Consider the following 20428-nt stretch of genomic DNA (forward strand, 5'->3'; position numbering starts at 1 on the left):
ACAGTGAAACTAAAGACACGCATGAAAGGACTTCCAGAACTGCTTCAGAAAGTGGCAAGAACAATGGGATAAATGTGTTCAAAGTGAGGGGGAGCATTTTGAGGGGGGTTAATGGCAAAAGTGTCTTTAACTATAACAACTTATTTATTTATTTAAACATTCACTGTATCTTTTGATCACACCTCATAAGTCTAAAGACTAACAACAAACTGGAAAAACATATTTGCAACACCTACTAAAAACAAAGGGGTTTTAATACATATTAGTAAGAAAAATAATCCAAAAGAAAAACTGATAAAAGATAGGAATAGTCAGTTTAAAAGGGCAAAACTATTTTGAAAAGACCAAAATGTATGGAAATATGCTCAAATCTCATTCATAATTAAGGAAACACACACTAACAGTAAGATACCATTTTCCCCACACATGAAATAGCAAAAACTAAGATGCTAGATGATGCTCCGAGCTGGGGAGGGTGGAGTGAAACATGCCACTCTAACCACAGCACAGAATAGGTGTTAACTAAAAATACCCAAAACAGCCCAATTGTCTATCAACAGGGAACTGGTTAAATTATGGTCTATCCAGAAGATAGAACACAAGATGGCCACTAAAAGGAATGAGGTAGATCTGTATGTATATGATGACATGGAAAGGTCTCCAAAATATATTAATAAAAAAACTCATGAAGTAAAAAAAAGGTGGGGGGACTATTGAACAGTGCAGCAATGAAGGGAAAAAAGTGCATTAAGAGTCTACTACAATTCCTTTCTGTCCTCTGAAGGAATTGTAAGATACTGTTAGCCGCGGGTATTTTTAAATGGATGAATGAAGAGTAGACTTTTATTTTTCATTTGGTACCATTCTGTACTGTTTGTGTTTCCATCCTTGAAGGTTTAACATTATTTATTTCAAAAGGGGTTAAATGGGTAGATAGACTATAACTCATTCATTGTTTTCTCTCTGGATTAAAAAAATAACAATAATTGCTTTTTACACATACACACAAAGATGTTACACAAAAATATCTAAAATTTTATAAAGATACAGACATATACACATATATTCACACACATGCTGACTGACATTCAGCACAGGAGAAAGCCTGACTTTTCCATATCAGACACTCACTGTCCTAATGTACAATACATAGTTAATATTACCCAAAGATCTCAAAGTACTTCATTAACATTCATTAATCTCCTGTAAGTTTCCATTTTACATGGTGATATAAGACAAAGGGTAAAAAATATCAGTGAATACAGAAATTCCAGCGTCTCATCTGAATAACATTCTAACCACTACATGATCTTTTTGTCCTTTTATGTCCTTTTACATAACCTTACTGTTATGATTCAGAGTCTGGTCTTCGGATCAGATCCCCGAAATAAGCAGTGATTGTCTTCAACTTATTATTAAGAAAGTTTTGTTCTATTTCCACTTGCCCTCCAGGCCCAGCTAAGGATGCCACCTAAAAAAAGGAACAGAAGTCATACATACATAAGCATGATTTCAAAATAAATATTTCAATCATATGTTTCATCAAATAATATGACGACTCTGGCTTTCTATTCAAGTCCTTCAAATCATGAGGCATCTCAAATGTTCACTCTTACCTTCCAGGTATTAATGCAGTATTTGGTGGCAGAAATGCTTGTTTCAGACACTTTCGATACTACGGATAAGACGATAGTGCTATTATTGTACAGAACCTAATCTTTCTAATGTCAGAAGCTAAAGAACTCAGAGAAAGAGAAAATGAACACATCCTTTCCAAATATCAGGCTTACTAAGATAGAAATTTAAATAACTCACTTTCAAAAGGTGAACACTTTTGTCCTGTTCACCTTATCTTCCACATCTTACCCTCTCAATCGTTCAACAACATGTACTGAGCTATAATATATGACGCATGATACTAGGGATAATACATCAGAGAGCAAGACAGCTATGACCCCACTCTCATGAGAGTTCTGGTTTCCTACTAAATACTTTTTCCTTCTCTAACTGGTCTCTTTTGCTATTTGCCAGCACGGACTTCTTCCTTCCACCTGTTGCTCTACTGTGTGTGTGTGTGTGTGTGTGTGTGTGTGTGTATTTTTAAATCTACCCCTCCCTATTTTATTGTGGTAAAATATATTGCTCTTTTTGAGGTCTACTAGAACACAGTGATGAATCCCTTTATTAGGAAGCTAAAAGCACTACCCTCTCCACCTCCACAGAATGAACATCAAAAGAATGCTTCCCACTAACAGTGCTTTACCCTAAGTTCTTATTCAGGTAGTTTTGTTTTAGTCCCATATTTTTCATCCAACCTCTCAAGTCTATTAATTAGTAAATATATTACCTTCTAACTCATGTTTTCATCACCAGAGATCAGTTTACAGAGGTAGCAGTGAGAATTAAGGGAAAGGAGAATGCAGTGGGAAGCCCTGGGAGTCACAGAATTGGAGACGCTGAGTGTTGGAGAAAGGGATACCCTAAGTACTATCAGGGACAGGGACAAACAAGAGACATGCATTTTCTTAATTAATTCTGTAACTGTAGTTGGCAAAACTGTAGTTGTATTACTTTGCAAAGAGAGGCACTATTGGTCTAGTTTGGTTTGGAGGCTGAGAGAGCTCAGTTTAATTACACGTACTACACCAGCATTTAGCAGAATGAAAGATTTATTGTGCATTCCTAATGAGTGTGTATTTTAAAGCATTTCAACTTCCTCTTAGAAAAGAACTAGCAGATACAGAAATAGGGAAGAAACAACAGGTCATTCTATGGTACATTCTTAAGAGAAAAAAAAAGGCCAATAAAGGCAGTAACAATGTCAACATCACCTCTGCCCGCAAAGGGACACAAAAGAGATGGGTGTGTTCTTATCAATATGAATAAGTGGCAACACGAATCAAACAGAGTATTTATTATAGTGATAAAAAGCACACGTACATCCCACTGTTTGCTAATAAAAATGTCATGATTAAGTAAACCTAGAAATTAAAATAGCCTGGTAGTCTCAGAGTGGCAATTATTAGGAATAATTGTTTTGTTTTCTATTTTGGTATCTTTATGTCAGTCTGATTTTTTTATAAGGGCAAAATGAAGAATTTTGTCTTTAAAAAAGCATGTTGTCTGGTATATCTAAAATATAATTGTTTCACAATTTTTCTTAAGATATAACTTAAGTGAAGTATTTCTCCCATTCCTTTAACTGCAATTTATTTATAAAGAAAGTGAGATTGGCAAACTGAAGTTTTCTTGGGGTGGGGAAGAACAGAGGAGGAGAAAAAAGGAGCGAACAGAAGGGTTAATAAGAGAACCTAAGTAGAGCTGAAACAACAGCAAAATATTTGCTAGGATGGGTATGGTAGAAGAAAAAGCAAAGTCAGAGGGAAATTTTAACACAAGGTCTACCAATAATTTGCTGCGTTGATTTGGAAAGCCATTAAGATAGGCTTTGACTTTCTAAATCTGAAAAATGGGAATACTATCCATCTCCCCCAAAAAGGTATTTTTTTAATAAGCCATAAATAATGTTATATTAAAACAAATCTCTGAAAAGATATGGTAGTTTCTTTTCTCCGTCTCCATTCTTTAGAGGGTTGCCTGAATTTGGGTGCTTTGGATAGAAAAAGGAATAATGATGTGCTTACTTAAATAGAAGTTTTCTGAGGTCTATTACAAAACAGTAAATGAATTATTTTATTCAACAACTATTTACAGTGCATTTATAGGTTTTTGTTTTAGGCTGTGGAGTGTAGCAAAAAAACAAAAAAATCCTCTGCCTTCATGAATCTTAAATTCTAGCGAGAGTCAGATGATGGATAAATAAAACAAGTACTGCTCCTGATACTAGAGGAAAAGGTGAATGAATCTATGTCAAAAAAAATGACAGGGCAAACCCCACATGCACACTTGGCTCCTGCTTTTAGCACGCTTAAAAAAAATTTTGAAAGCAGATCTGTTTAGTGTTTAGAAAGAAATTTACAGAAACTTAACATACTACTTTCAAGTGTTCTAATTAAAAATAATTTCTGATGGATAATAAAAGGGGACGGGATTAAGATGTACAAATTGCCATATAAAAACACTCATGGGGATGTAAAGTATAGCATAGGGAATACAGTCAATAATATTGTAATAACTATGTATGGTATCAGATGGGTACTAGATTTATCAGGGTGATCACTTCTTAAGTTATATAAATGTCTAATCACTATGTTGTACAGTTGAAATGAATATAAGTATGCTAACTGCAAATGGAAAAATAAAAATAATTTTGAATTTTAGCCTTTTTGCACTTTTTCACATTTTTAGGAGTTGGAAAGGCTGTAAAGATTATGTAGTTCAAGCCAATAAATTAATCCTTTGCTTTAAGCGAACTTAACGACATCAACTTCTAGCTGTCTTTATTTTTCACTAGCAGGTTTAACTGACAAAATATTATTTGGTTCCTTCCCCTTTCCTAAAGTTTAATGGAGAGGAAGAAGGGAGGAGAGGAGAAAAGAGGGGAGGAGAAGAGAGGAGAAGAAAGGAAGAGGGAAAAGGGTGGGTAAGTAAACAAATAAAGATAAGCAGTTCTGATTACATGCTATGTTTTTGGTATATTACCTAAATGTATTAGATTTACCAAAAGAAATCCCAATTAGTTTGGACTGCAACCAAAACTAAGGACTGAATGCTCATCAACAAGATTTTACATCAGACAATAAAGTTGTTCTTTGGGGATGCGGGAAGGAGAAACAAGTAAAGATCACAATGAAGGTGATAACTTTAGTAACAGGTAACACACAAGATTTAAGAGTCAAATAAACACTCAAAACTGCATTATTCTTCAAAAGCAAAGTGATTTAAAGTAAAAATGTATGGTAATTGAATGAATGAGGGAAAATAACTTCCAAACCGGATCCTAATGGAAAAACATAAATATTAAGGACAGGAACACTTTAAAATAGGCAGAAAAATTAGAGCATTGAAAAAAAAATCTCCTTTTACTACATGCAAATTATACCAGGTGAGAATTAAGAGTATTTTTTATGGGGCCTACAGATCTCTGTCAATTACAGTGACAGGAGCAGCAAACATGTGAAATACTGGCTGTGATTAGAAACCTAATGTCAAAAAGTTTGTGCTTTACCCAGATGCCTTGTTGTGATCATGTTTCTTTTGTTATGGCCAATTAAGAACCACACAGAAATAAAAGCAAGTTGGGTAAAAATATTTCCAATGAACACTTATCTGGGAGATAAAAAGTATTTTTATCAGTGGAAAACCAGGCAACACTAAAAATTACAGGTATTTATTAAAATTTGTTCCATTTCTTTGCACATGGTAAACAGAAATGAGATTTTTCTATGCTTAAGTGAATAAAACTTAATATTTTTTGCTGATAGTTTTTCATATAACGTGAATGCTACCTCCGGTTCTCACAAATATTAAAGCTTTGTCCCTTACCTGTTCTCAGAAACAGATACTGGAAACATGATGATTATTCTTAAATTCAACAAGTTACATAAACACGATAGACCAGAGAGTCGGGGAGCCTTTGATATTAGCAAAGATCTTGTATGTAGCACTATGTTTGGCATCCTTCTATTCTTTATCTACATCATTTACTAAAAAAATTTACTCAAAGGAGTGAATATAAGCTTCTATTCAGAAACATCTGTGCCTTTGCACTTTGACGTACAAGGCTAGTTCCACAGCCCATCTGGAAAACAACATGCAGTACAAGAATGAATACTGTTTTTAATTGTTCAGCAGCAAACTTTCCAAGGGAAAAGCTGGCTAATAAACATTAAAGGCTGATCAATGGTATCCTTAATTGCAATGTATGATTAAACAGTGGATTTCACTAAGAACAGAGTTGGTCTAAAAACCTGGGTACCGGCTATTAGAAAAGAGAATACCCACGACAGATAAAGTTCAGCAGCAAATGCCTTTCATTTTGTGGTGAATTTTTAGCCCCGTCGTCTTTCTCACCAACCAGGAACGAAATAAAATGATTCAGCAGAGATTCTATATAATTCCTTTTGCTTCTCTTGTCACAACTTCTATTCACTACTCCCAACCTCAAGGTGGGCTAACTCTGTGATAAGAACTGAATCTGTTCCTTTTCAGTAATGGATACCTGTCAGTGGAGACAGCAAAGCACTCTGAACGCTGCTGCCATTGTGAGCCAGGATGACCTAGCAAATCCCTAGTTCACCCGCCAATAAAACCAGGCTCATAACCTGACTCTCTTACTCCAGAGTTGTTATGATGAACAACGAAAATGTGTAGGGAACCCCATAAACTCGAAGTGTGCCATTAAGAAGAAGTATTTACTAAGCTCCCATGTTGTAATACAGATGCAGGGTACTGGTCCTTTGCAGCAGGAATGTGCTTTGGAATGCTCTGAGTTTTAAAGCCTGGGTATTTTCAGGTGAAGCAGTTTTAGAATTAATTATTCCTACATGTACCAGAAGTCCAATCTAGTTCTTAGCCCTCTTTCAACTCTCTCCTGCTTCCGGTGTCAAAACCTGGACTAACACCTGTTGAGATGACTCCATCATACCGACTATATAGGTAGAGTTTTGACTGTATTAGAGTGCTGCCATTAGACCAGATTGCCACCATGGAAATTTCATTTTCAACAATTTGACACAAATTTCTCATTAATCCTAATATTTAGAAAACAGTAAGGTGCCATTTTTAAATTGAATAAGCAAATACTACGATAGCTTGGAACTGATATTTGCAAAGAAATTAATGGTCAATTTTTACTGTATTCAGCCAAAAGCAAACACTAAAAATGCTAATGAACCGAATTTAGTTGTATTTAAAATGTATTTCCAAATAATTTTACCGGTTTCCATATTTAAAATATTTAATATTACAAAAATATTTAGTTTTATTCAAATGTATATAACTGTATTCTTTTGTATGACAAGTTTAAGAAATGTTACCTATAAATAAGCCCTCTCTCTACTCTTTCCCTAATAAACTATTAGAAGTGTGATGACTGTTATAAGTAGGAACTTTTCCCTTCCGAGACATCATGTATTGGCTCCAATGGGAGCCTCAAGAACTCTACCAACCAGAAAGAGATCTCTTGATTAAATCTAACATTAATTTTTATACTTACGATACAACTTAAACAAATGCAGGATAAGTTCTACCTACAGTATTAGGTCAATTTATAAATATTTTCCTGCTTTATCAGGAAATAAAATAGGTAGGTTTTAGACTAATTGTTATGATGTCTATCTGGGTGGAGTCATAGAAGGCTGTAGTACGTCTACTAGACAAGTGCCACAAACTACATGATGCAGGGCCTCCTAGTTAATTTTCAACACAATTCTTAGGGATGATTCTCAGTGTTGTCCTACTCTCTGGTACTGGTATGAACAAATTAACATGGCCTGAAAAGTACAAATGCTGTCACTTTTATGAAGCTAGACATTTTAGTTATGAAATCAAACAAAGATAAGGAGGTACTATATCAAACCAACCAGGAGCTACTCCTCTCACCAATCCTGCGTCTGCCCACTGTTAAGAGATTCCACCTTGGCCGGCCCGGTGACTCAGGCGGTTGGAGCTCCGTGCTCTTAACTCCGAAAGCTGCCGGTTTGATTCCCACATGGGCCAGTGGGCCCTCAACCACAAGGTTGCCAGTTCAACTCCTCGAGTCCTGCAAAGGATGGTGGGCTCTGCCCCCTGCAACTAAGATTGAACACGGCATCTTGAGCTGAGCTGCCGCTGAGCTCCCAGATGGCTCAGTTGGTTGGAGCCCGTCCTCTCAACCACAAGGCTGCCGGTTCGACTCCCTCAAGGGATGGTGGACTGTGCCCCCTGCAACTAGCAACAGCAACTGGACCTGCAGCTGAGCTGCACCCTCCACAACTAAGAATGAAAGGACAACAGCTTGAAGCTGAACGGCACCCTTCACAACTAAGATTGAAAGGACAACAACTTGACTTTGAAAAAAAAGTCCTGGAAGTACACACTGTTACCCAATAAAATCTTTTTTTTTTTTTTTTTTTTTTTTTTTTTTTTTTTAAAAAGAGATTCCACCTATAGGGTTCTAAAAAGATGGGGCCTGACAATCATAGCTTCATAGCTGTGTAGCTTCCTAGGGGAGACTAAACCATTCTATTCCGCTCAGAGACCTCTATGCATATTGTGCACACTTACTACTTAAAAGAGCTTTTCATGGTTGGAAAGCATGACAGACCCAAAACTAGTATTGGCTGCAATTTTACAGTTGTCAAAGGAAAGAAATGAAGAAAAACATACCATGTGTCTCCAAAAATAAGACCTAGCTGGACAATCAGCTCTAATGAGTCTTTTGGAGCAATAATTAATATAAGACCTGGTCTTATTTTGCTGTAAGACCAGGAAATAATATAATACAATATGATATCGGGTCTTCTATTAATTTTTGCTCCAAAAGATGCATTAGAGATGATGGTCTGGCGAAGTCTTATTTTCGGGTAACAAGATATAGGCATCAAGTAGATAAAATACCCAGGAATCTCAGAATTGAATTTAATCTGTTCTCAGGTAACTACAGTGATTTCAGGGAATGAGGTATATAACTTCTCTCCAAAGTGCCCATCACAAAGACTTTTTAAATTATTCCGTTCTTGAGTTTGATAGTGAAGTCTGAGTAACAAGGAATACGTCCTGGAATACCCCCAAACAAAAAGAGGGAATAAAAGATCGAGGTAATAGGCGACCTAGAAAAATATTTTACTAGACTTATTAGACTCATCTGCTATGTGAAAAGCTTGGCAGACAAATTGTATATAGTGCCTATACTCAGTGTAACTACCCTAAATATAGATGTTACCCAGAGTACAAATCTCCTTGGAGAGGAAATTAATGTTCTTTCTAGTCATTTCTATGGAAAAATGTAGCCTGAATTTTAAACAGCAGATTCATAAACTTTGGGAACCCAACCCATTTGTAAGTTCAGGTTGTTGTGAAATTCTAAACATTCTTTAACAAAAAGTAGACTTCTCTGTAACTCTGCTCTCTCTCAATCTTGCAGTAGTACTCTCTTCTCTCATTTTGAAAATCCTACACATAGATTTTCTTCACTTCTAAAAAGAAAAGTTGATTTCTCACTGTAATTTGATCTAAATCCAATAGCAAACAATATACTTAAAACTTCAAGTTTCCTTTTTTTTTTTTAAAGATTTTATTGGGGAAGGGGAACAGGACTTTACTGGGGAACAGTGTGTACTTCCAGGACTTTTTTCCAAGTCAAGTTGTTGTCCTTTCAATCTTAGTTGTGGAGGGCGCAGCTCAGCTCCAGGTCCAATTGCCTTGCTAGTTGCAGGGGGCACAGCCCACCATCCCTTACGGGACTCGAGGAGTTGAACCGGCCACCTTGTGGTTGAGAGGACAAGCTCCAACCAACTGAGCCATTTGGGAGCTCAGCGGCAGCTCAGCTCAAGGTGCCGTGTTCAATCTTAGTTGCAGGGGGCACTGCCCTCCATCCCTTGTGGGAGTCAAGGAGTCGAACTGGCAACCTTGTGGTTGAGAGCCCACTGGCCCATGTGGGAATCGAACCGGCAGTATTGGGTAGGAGCACGGAGCTCCAACCCCCTGAGCCACCAGGCCGGCCCTCAAGTTTCCTTTTTGACTTTTATTATTCTCTAGTGTCATTACTCCCTCTAGAGGTAAAACTACCAACTGTAATTCTGGCAGGTGTTTGAAATAAATCAAAAACACACGTTAAACAAAAAAAGTTAACTTTCTCCTTGGGCTTGTGTTACTTTAACTAGAAAAAATTTAATCACTGTAACTTTTACAATAAATAGTGAATTTCCTATTGTCATTAAAGTACACAGATAAGCTCATCTAATATTTAATATAAGGATCATACACAGCCTCTTTTGAGACTAGTTATAGAGCTATTTACATATAGGAAAAATAAGAATTATGGAATCAACAGGTTCAATCTTATATGAGTCTAAAATGTAGATCTGAGTCATAGATATGAGTAACAGATATCAGGTTTAATACCAAATTTGTTATAAAAATGCATGAAGGGGACTTTTTCCTTGTAACTGATACAGCCTGTCATATTTGGGAGACCTGATGTTTAGACACAATGGCTCATAAATAGATGATATGCAGCAAGATATAATTTCATTTCCTTCTAACTCAGAGAGTAAGAACTCAGGCTTGTTAGTTTTTATTTACTCTTCTTTTAACCCAGAGAATCTTAACTCTGGCTGCACATTATAACCACTTAGGGAGTTTTAAAAAGATTTATGCTTGAGCTTCATTCCCAGAAAATAAGTTAGAATCTTTCCCAGTGGACCAGGGTATCCAGTAGTTTTAAAAAGCTACTTAGCTAAAACTGTAAAACTCTTAGAAGAAAACATAGGGGAAAATGACATTGAATTTGGAAATGGTTTCTTGGATATGACATTAAAAGCACAGGTAGGGGCCGGTCTGGTGACTCAGGCAGTTAGAGCTCCATGCTCCTAACTCCGAAGGCTGCCGGTTTGATTCCCACATGGGCCAGTGGGCTCTCAACCACAAGGTTGCCAGTTCAATTCCTCGAGTCCTGCAAGGGATGGTGGGCTGAGCCCCCTGCAACTAGCAACGGCAACTGGACCTGGAGCTGAGCTGCGCCCTCCACAACTAAGATTGAAAGGACAACAACTTGACTTGGAAAAAAAAGTCCTGGAAGTACACACTGTTCCCCAATAAAGTCCTGTTCCCCTTCCCCAATAAAATCTTAAAAATAAATAAACAAATAAAATAGTTGAACTAAAAAATACAACAAATGGACTATGATAACAAAACATATAAACCTGAGGAATGAACTAGATAGGAGACCAAATTGAGATAATCTTTCAGAAGGAAAAAGCAGGCAAAACTCCAGAAAATAGTTATAGAAGACTAACATCCACATAATAGATGTCCCAGAAAAAGGAAAAAAGATGGTAAGTAGAACATAGTTGAATAAATAATGGAGATAATTTTTCCAGAATAAGATGAATAAAGCTCAGAATGATAGGGTCAGTTCTCAGAGTACCAAATAGGAGAGCAAGGAAAAACCTACACCTAGCAACACTGTAGTAAAATTTAGAATATGAAATACAAAAGATTTTCAACAGAATGCTTATTACAAAGCAGTATATAGAAAGTGCTTTTAAACAAATCAACAAAAGCATGAAATAAAGACACGGTTGGATCTGTATGAGGCAGTTATATCAGATCAAATTCTACTAGGGAAAAAAATAACATGATTAAAATAAATGTTTATGGTAAGAAAGGAGTAAGAACATTTTCATGTTAGTGAAGTGTCTTTTATATCTCAAGACTATAGTTGAAATTGATCCTGGCCAAATTAAGGTTTTATTTAGGGTACTATTTTCAGGAATACCTAAAATTTCTATTCTCAAGGTAGGTTTCAGTAAAGACAAATCTTGGCTAGTTTAGATGTGAGCATTTGAAACAACACATTCAATCATCCTTTCAGAATGATTAAAAGCCCAGAATGCTTAAAAAAGCCCAGAGCCCACAGTGATTAAAAGGCCAGGAACTGTGGATGGAGATGAAGATGAAATAGTTATGGATTTAACTGTCAAACACTTCCAGTTTTCTAGTAATGGTCAAAAAGCCAGACTTCTCATTAATACATTCTCAGAGAAATACTCTCTATCTTTTTCTGCTCATTTTTTATAATAGTTATGGCAGAGGCTCATAGTTCTTCAGTAATGGCTTACCTGGTCAATATCAGCATTTCTTGGAAGAAAATAAACAATATTATTAGTGATCTTCTGGGACAGTCTGAAGATTTTGAAGGTGATAGCAGTTAAGGAAAAGTAACAAAAATAGCAGTAAATTTTTAATCAGAGATTAAGTTCTTTACTTATTATATCATAACCCATATGTATTTTAATATGTAATAATCAGGCACACATTTAAATCCTTTAATGGAACCTAAGAGAATTAAGTAGCAAATTTTATAATTCAGTAGCACGGGTCAGGACCTAATTTTCATTTATCCTAGTGGTAGGCAACCAAGAGTTAGAAATACACACTCTTTTTCTTTCTGCATTTCCTAGTTATTGTGAAAATAGAAACAGCAGGAAAGCAAAATACTACCTCTTTCCAGTAAAGAATAAAGACAAATAACTGTCCATTGTAGTCTACATTCTAAGTTTTAATTAGCAATTTAGAAACATGTTTCCTGTTAGAGTCAAAAAGATCGTTCTTCTGGGGAGTAGAGATAAAGAAAGGGACAAATAATATGAACACTACTCTTTATGAACTAAGGGCTTGCTTCAGTATCTTGGAAGAATAACGGGAAAAATTTGAAGCTACACAGAGAATGAGCACAAGCCAGTGTGAACTGATGAAAAGCTAAGGGACAGTCACCCAGACTTTAGGGACAAGTCTTGAGGAAATTCCCAATTTCCAGACAATAATTCCAAACAATTAATGCTTTCTAGTTCTTGTTTTGTAATGGTAAAATTGGATAGTAACCAAAGGAAATATGACCCCATATTTGCTATAACTTTTGGAGATCCATCACCAGTTAATTTTTACATATTGTACCTGCTTTTTATGTAAAACTAGAATCTATCAAGTGCTATTAGCTCTTCTCCTCTTCACTAATTTCTCTTTCAAACACACACACACACACACCCTTCTCACAACCAGTGTTTGTGTAAATTCTTAGGACGTTTGAAGGATATCCATCAGGAGACATCATTGTCCTAATGTCAAAGGTCTCTGCAGTAGCGTAGTCTGGCCCTCCCCACGGTGGGCTGAGGAACACAACATCGGCCTTTAAATGAGAAGCCAGCAGCAGGAAATCTCCACAGATGAACTCTATCTTGTCCGCTATCCCATAAACTTCTGCATTATTGCGAGCAAGATCAATCTTAACAGGATCAATATCAATGGCAATCACTAAAAATGGGAACAGGAAAGATGAGTGAAATGATACGGATTAGCAGTTATATAGAACAGTTCACCTTCTGATCAGTGTGTTTATTTTCTGTACAAGAATCCTTTTTAAAGATCAAGTGAGATTTGGTCTTATATACCAGAAATAGATAATTTAATTAAAAATTTTAAATCTAAATTACAAAGATTCACTTATGTTGTACCAAGAAAATACGACTGAAGGACATGGCTTTCAGAGTTGTGTCACTCAGCCAGCTTTACCAAAGCAAGCAGCGATAATCACTACCAAGTATCTAAGAGCCAAGTATGTGCTCATCAGCACTGTGCTCTGTGCAGTGTAAAACCCGAGCAGCAAATACTTGGAAAGGCCCGACTGCACGTAAGGCCTATAAATGCTAAGATGTCTGGAAAGACATCTTCAAAGTCTCTTCAAAATGAGGCAACCTCCGAAGAAGATAAATGTGACAACTTCTATAGTAAAGCAAAATAAAACAAATTTTGAGAAACCTACATAGCCAACTTATAAATAAATGTAAAATCATCTGCTGCTGCTGTTTAAAGAGACATTTTAGGTAGATGAAACACGACAACGTTATGTTTTCACCAAAAGGGCTTTCATTAAATTTATTGCAATTTCATAATTAGCAATGCAAACATAAGTTAAATTTAGGTTACTCATGTCCTGCAGTAAGTACACCTGTATGTACACTAGTGTGTTAGCTAGTGGAAATATTTTACATTTGGAAGGGCTAAGTGGAACCCTGATGCATACATCATGGTTGTCAAGGAAACAGCTGTTTTCTAGAAAATGCTGGTTTCAAAATGTTAACACTTTTGAGATGCAATGCAGGAAATAAATCACTAGAACAATGAATACAAGCAGCAATTATGCATTGCAAAATCATGCATTTACAATGCTATTTTTTCTGTTCTAAATAAACTAACATTCATGTTTGTAAGAGAAAGGATGAAAATATCCTTTTTAGCTGTTCAATCTGCTACATTTATAGTACAGAGACAGATGGAAAGACATGCTGACAACACCAAAAAGTCAATGGAAAAAATGACTTTCAACATCAAATATATTCAGTTAATCTTCATGTTTTCATGTGTACTTCCCTTGGAGGAAGACTTTGTTTTTAGGCCTAACAGAATGTAAGCACTCAATGTATCACATAAATGAAATGCTGACGAATGCTGGATGACACTATATAGAACTATAATAATGGCAGCCACCAGCCACATGTGGCTATTACCTTTAAACTGATTAAAATTAAATAATATTAAGTATTTATATCCTTGGTTACACTGCCACATTTCAAATGCTCAATGGCCACTTGTGTCTAGTGGCTTACTGGACAGTGCAGATATAGAACATTTACATCATCACAGAAAATTCTAAAGAGTAGCACTGATACAGAAGTACTGGAAGACACAGAAAAGGGAAAAATCTTTAACAATAGAAAAATGTAAAACTGGATTCTCTAACCATTCAGTTGGGTATATGCATAGATAACAACTATCTGAGTGGAAATAAGTCTAGTGAAAATAAGAGTAAACAGTGAATTCAGGGAAAACAGGAATAATTACTATTCCAGTAAATATGAAGATAGCTCTTACCCAGGAGACAACGACAAGTTAGCACATGTTGTGCTCTGGAGCACAGCAGTGATTGAATAAGGGCACACACAGTTCATCTGCATTGGTCTTAAAATCAGTGTTAAGTTTCACCTCATCATTTTCTACCTTTTTATATTATTCTTTTCAGAACCATATAATTTTCTAGGTAACATTAAAAACTTTATATAAGTTAATGAAACTCAAGTGAAATTTACTGAAATGGAAGCTATATGTAAACTATAAAGACATTGGGGGAAAGAAACATCTTCAGAATATGACTTAACAACTGATGCCTCTAATATATCACATTATACTACACTTTAAAAAGAATTTAGAAAGAACAGGAATATCAGGTTCAGAAAAAAACGAGTAAAAGCCCTGGCTTCACAACTCAGCTATATCTATTTGGGCAGACTATTCAATTTCGTGAAGCCTTCCTTTCCCTGGGAAACAGCACATGTCTACTTACTTGACACAGTTCTTGGCAGATAGACAGTAATAGAGGTTTTCTTTTTTGTGATTCCAAAGTAAAGCTACTACAGGGATGATCTACTATGTAAAAGACTTTTAGTGTCTTAGAATATTAAAGCTGAAAGATATCACGGAAGTTATCTCAAGTTAATGTCTCCTTTAAGGTTAAATGATGCCCAAAGTCATAAAGGTAGTGAGTGGCAAAGCTGGGACTCCCCGGCTACTCTTCTTTTCTTCTAAAGAATAGTTTCCCAATTTTAATATTTTTAGTTTTCTATAATATAATCTTGGCTCCCCTAAGTGGGGTCTGTGTAATCTTAGGCAAGTTACTTCATCTCTTTATATTGCAGTATTTCTGTGAAATGTAGATAGTAAACGGTGTACTTCACAAGACTGCTGACTAAACACATAGTGAGCACTTACATCTGTTTGTGATAGTGTATGCTTTATATATGCTAGTTATTATTTTAAATATTTGGCATTAAGTTAATAATTATATATTAAATTTCAGCAAAGATACGCTGACGCAAAATGAAACATTTACAGAATAAATTGAAAATAAATTACTTTTCTTCCACTGGTGGCTAATTACCTCTCTTTCCAGTTAAGGCAAACTGAATGGTATTTCCTCCAACTCCACAAAATGCATCTACTATAATGTCACACTTGAAGGACTGACTGACCCGGCCAGCAATGTGTTCAGCGATCTTCTCAGGTGTAACTGAAAACCAGCCTTCTGAGAACAAAGAATATTTCTATTAAGAGGTTCAATTTTAAGAAGCCAAGCTGAGCATAAACATAGCAAACATTACTATATGATATACATTTTTTTAAAAAAACAATTTCTCTTTTCAAAAAATTATAAATAACCTAGTTTTAAAGAAAAGGTCTACAAAGCTTGTTATTAGAAAGGAGCTACTGCTCCATTCCCATTCCTAATTTCCACAAGAGCAACCACCTCAATTCTGGCCCGATTCTTTTGCAACGTATCTCCAAAAACTGAATACAATTTCGATTTTTATATTTCAAGTATTAACTATTATCTACCATGGAAAATAGAAAGTTAGCTATTCTAATTGGCCAACTCCCCAAACTCCAGAATTTCCCAATTATTTAATTCCTAATGGGAAAGCAATGAACCAGACTTGTACTGGATACTTTGGAAAAATTCAACCATTTTTAAAGGTTCAGGAAAAGCAAGAAGCTGATAGCAAAAGGCTGCAAAGCTGTAGCAATAGCAGAACTCTCACTGTTTTCAGAAATGAGGTCCCATGCCCACGCCAGAGGAAGGAGTATACTGCCTTCCTCATTTCCCAATAGAAGAAATTTATATTTCTCAGAAAGATATTTCTCTGAAGAAAATGATGCACCAATTTTCCTGTTTTTTTTCCTTACTGAAACATTAAATGGCTCCTCACTGCTGGAAGAATAAAAATATAAAGTCCTTTTACAGAATTAAAAGCTTTTATCCAGTATTATTTCTCCCCACAAATTCCCTTGCATTTTTCTCAATACATAACCTTTTGTAAATAACTATAAGAGATTCATAGACCCTGAAATGCCACCAGTGATTAAGACCTCCTGATTTTGACCGTTGGTAAACACCTAATTTAAGTAGCCCCAATATGAAAATAAGGATCAACTTGCAGAATTAAATAAGCTGTTCAAGGTCACAGCAGGGAAACTTGAGAAAGAATTAAAAGTTTCCAGGTTTAATATATTAAATTACATCTTTTTTTTCTCTCCAAGTCAAGTTGTTGTCCTTTCAATCTTAGCTGTGGAGGGTGCCGTTCAGCTTCAAGTTGTTGTCCTTTCAGTCTTAGTTGTGGAAGGCGCAGCTCAGCTCCAGGTCCAGTTGCCGTTGCTAGTTGCAGGGGGCGCAGCCCACCATCCCTTGCGGGAGTCGAGAGAGTCGAGGGATTGAACTGGCAACCTTGTGGTTGACAGCCCTCTGGCCCATGTGGGAATCGAACCGGCAGCCTTTGAAGTTAGGAGCATGGAGCTCTAACCGCCTGAGCCACCGGGCCGGCCCTAAATTACAACTTTTTGCAGTAGGTATTTCTTCCTCAGATATTCTGTTGAATAATCTATCAGTTTCTTTTGCTATCTATCCTAAGATGCTACAAATACAGACTAAACCTGAGTTTGAAAATTTAAAAACACATATATATCCAAATTGAGAGACACTAGAAAATAACTGGCTGTTATTCTTTGGAAAATGTCAAAGTCATGGAAGACGAAAAAGGCTGAGGAACTATTCCAGATTAAAGGAAAGTAAAGAAACACAAAAATTAGATGCAATACATGATCCTGTACTAGATGGAAAAAAATGCTATAAAGGATGTGATTAGGATAATTGGTAAAACAAGAGTATGGATTGCAGATCACAATATTGTAACAAGGATAAGTGGATCAGAAAAAACACACTAGACACAGACAGACACACACACAGACACACACACACACACATACACACACAGAGAGAAGGATAAAGTAAATGTGGCAAAATGTTAAAAAATAGCTGAATTTGGGTAAAATAGATATGAAAATTTTCTTATCACTCTTGCAAGTTTTCCAATGGTTTGAAATTATTTCAAAATGAAGTTAAATATTACATATATGTTTTACCTCTGTCCAGTTTAATCCCATCATCAAAACGGGAGAAGAGCCTGTATCTCTGGGCCCAGTATTTTGCCAGCTTAGGAACAGCAGCTATCTCAGGAGGCAGACCAATTGCCTTTTTGTTCTTGTTTTTCTTCTTCTTTTTAATTTCAGCTGCAATAAAAGAATATGAAGAATATAGATGCTCACTATGAAGAAAGGATATCACAGGTGAATTTATCTAAAAGTGCAGCCACATCAAACAGTTACAATTTGGGATTCTGCCCCAGAACATGTGTGCAATGACATACCTGGAGAAGCACGAAGGCATAAAGGAAATAGCACTGACTTCAGATTACAGCCTCTATCTTGCTACTTACTGGCTCCCCGAGTTTGGAAAAGTAATCTAGGCTCTCTAAGCTCTGATTTTTTTAAAAAAGGAATGAATGAATAAGTAGTATTTTATGTACCTACTTCACGGATTGTTAGGAGATATGTGAAGGTACTATTACGGTTATAAAAGTTAATACTTCTGCTAGATAAGACACTGTTTTAGTTGGTGAACTATAGAAATCCAAATTCCTTTCTTTAAAATAAAATTTGCTAAGGACTGATTAAGTTCTAACTCTCAGCTACATCAATCCTCTAAACCCAGCCATGACCTAGAAGTCATAGGGCCACTAAGAAATTGAAAGATGGGTCACTAATTACAGAAAAAGATCTCGATGGTAGATGAGGGGAAAGGGGATCAAATATATGGTGATGGAAGGAGAACTGACTCTGGGTGGTGAACACACAATGGGATTTACAGAGGTAATACAGAATTGTACACCTGAAATCTATGTAAATTTACTAACAGTTGTCACCCCAATAAACTTTAATTAAAAAAAAATGATCTCATTCATTCAGAGACTGACTTTTCTTAGATAAACAATTTTTATTAGTTTGGTTGTTTGGTTTCAGTTCTGAGCAGATCAGAAGATGACAACTAAGTATAAGGACAAAAAGTGATGCTGACAACTAAAACTCTATTACATTTAAATGGTCCTCAAGGATAGGACCATGTCTTAATATGGTCATCTGATCATTGCAAATAGATAAAGCTGTCATCAGCAGCAAAGTGCAGCGAAAGGTTCATGAGAAGGAATACTGACATTTTGAGTGAACAACCCTTACTGTGCGAGACCATCCTGTACACGACTGAACCTTAAGTACTAAATGCCAGAATTCCCCGGTCATTCTAACAACCAACATCTTCCAAATGCCCCTGAAATACTAAGAACTACCAGTACTGTGACAAGTGGTGAAGAGGGAAGTAGGGTAGGGTGGGAAAATGGGAGTTAGGAATCAGACAACTTGGTACTGTGTCCTAGCTATGCCACTTACTGGCTGTGTGACCTCAGGCAAACTTCTTAATTTCTCTGAGCTTTAATTTCTGTATTTATAGAACAAAGCTAATTCCACCTACCTCACTGGGCTATTTTACAGATTAAATGAGAAAGGGCTCGTGAAAGTATTTCAGAAATCTGCAAGTGGCACATGAACATCAGTTATACATAAAAAAATTGTTGCACAATAAAAATATTTAACTACCATAAATATGCTGTTTAGAAAGAAAAGAAGTATGTGATGTAGTTATCATAGATCTAGACACACATATGCATGTATGAAGGGAAAAAAAATCAAGATTCAAATGAGGTTATATTCCTCAAATACAAATTAAGGAAGAAATCATCACAATAAATATAATTGTTCCATTAGGGCAAGTCTGAAATAACTCATCAATAAAACTGAATACTATTTCAAATAAAAATTTCTCCCTTTAAAAGCCTCAATGTTTCATTGAATATAATTATTATTTTTTAAATTATAAAAGAACACTTGCTGTAAATTAAATTCAAATAGTACAAAAGCGCATAAAATGAAAATGCTACTCTGTTCTCCACTCATTATAACTAACTACTGTAAATACTTCTTTATGTCAATGTACCATCCAAAAACAAATTACCACTATTCACAGCCACTAAAAAAACAAAAAAATTAGAATGATCAAAATGAAAGGCAGGACAATACTAAACTTCAACAGGGATAAAACGACTGGCCACCTTTAGCCCATGGCAGAGACCAATCTTAATGGCACAGACCGAGGTACTCAAACACAGTACCTGCCATATGCTTTCCCTTTGATTTTATCATGCTTGCTCAGCCAATAGTAAAGTGTGCTCTGGGTGCCAAATCATTGCCATTAGCACATTCCCACTTAATATGTCTTCTTTCAACTTAAATATAAATTGCAGTAAATCCTAAGTGAAAACTCGAAAAACATATCTAAAAAAAATGTATTTATCTAAATCCATTAGGAAATCGAAGCACATTTAGCCTTACCTTCAGTTTCTACCTGAAGAGAGTCTGGTATATCCTGAGCAACACAATCCTCCTTATCTGTAACAGCTGCGACTGTGCTGTCCCCTTCACATTTTTCTGTTTCAAGTTCACCAACTGAAGCGATGGTGTGACACTTTTCAGGTTCTGGATTGCTCTTCTCCAGTGGGTTATCACCTTTTGTAACAGACATTTCTTGTTCTGAATCACTGCTTGTGCAAGTGTCTTGCACAGTGCCATGATAAACTGACTCCTGCGAAGCTTCCTCATCCACTGGTTCATTAACCCATTTCAGGAATTTTTCTACCTGAGATTGTAAGATGTTACAAGAATGAATTATTTCCAATTATAGGGAATATTCCCACCTGCTTTACCATTTGTGCCCTTACTGATAAGCTGCATCACAATTATTAGCTCTGGTAAGAACACTGATTAGTCAAGC

At 36.0% G+C, this 20428-nt stretch overlaps 1 protein-coding gene across 2 annotated transcripts in view; it reads right to left on the minus strand.

The window, feature by feature from the left end:
* Positions 1-1325: 1325 nt before the first annotated feature.
* The window catches only part of TGS1 (trimethylguanosine synthase 1), a 33938-nt gene continuing 14835 nt past the window's right edge, over positions 1326-20428 (minus strand). Inside the window, exons 8-13 of one of the 2 annotated variants that reach the window (XM_033126359.1) lie at positions 19990-20293; positions 17632-17778; positions 15596-15736; positions 12699-12915; positions 11724-11802; positions 1326-1471 (exon numbers count right to left, since the gene is read on the minus strand). In XM_033126359.1, coding sequence (XP_032982250.1) covers positions 1349-1471; positions 11724-11802; positions 12699-12915; positions 15596-15736; positions 17632-17778; positions 19990-20293 — 1011 coding nt within the window. In that variant the 3' untranslated portion in view covers positions 1326-1348. Of the gene's footprint in view, positions 1472-11723; positions 11803-12698; positions 12916-15595; positions 15740-17631; positions 17779-19989; positions 20294-20428 lie in introns of both variants that reach the window. The other variant, XM_033126358.1, reaches the window with a different exon arrangement.

The sequence above is a fragment of the Rhinolophus ferrumequinum genome, chromosome 14 (assembly GCF_004115265.2).
Source record: "Rhinolophus ferrumequinum isolate MPI-CBG mRhiFer1 chromosome 14, mRhiFer1_v1.p, whole genome shotgun sequence".
Taxonomy (NCBI): domain Eukaryota; kingdom Metazoa; phylum Chordata; class Mammalia; order Chiroptera; family Rhinolophidae; genus Rhinolophus; species Rhinolophus ferrumequinum.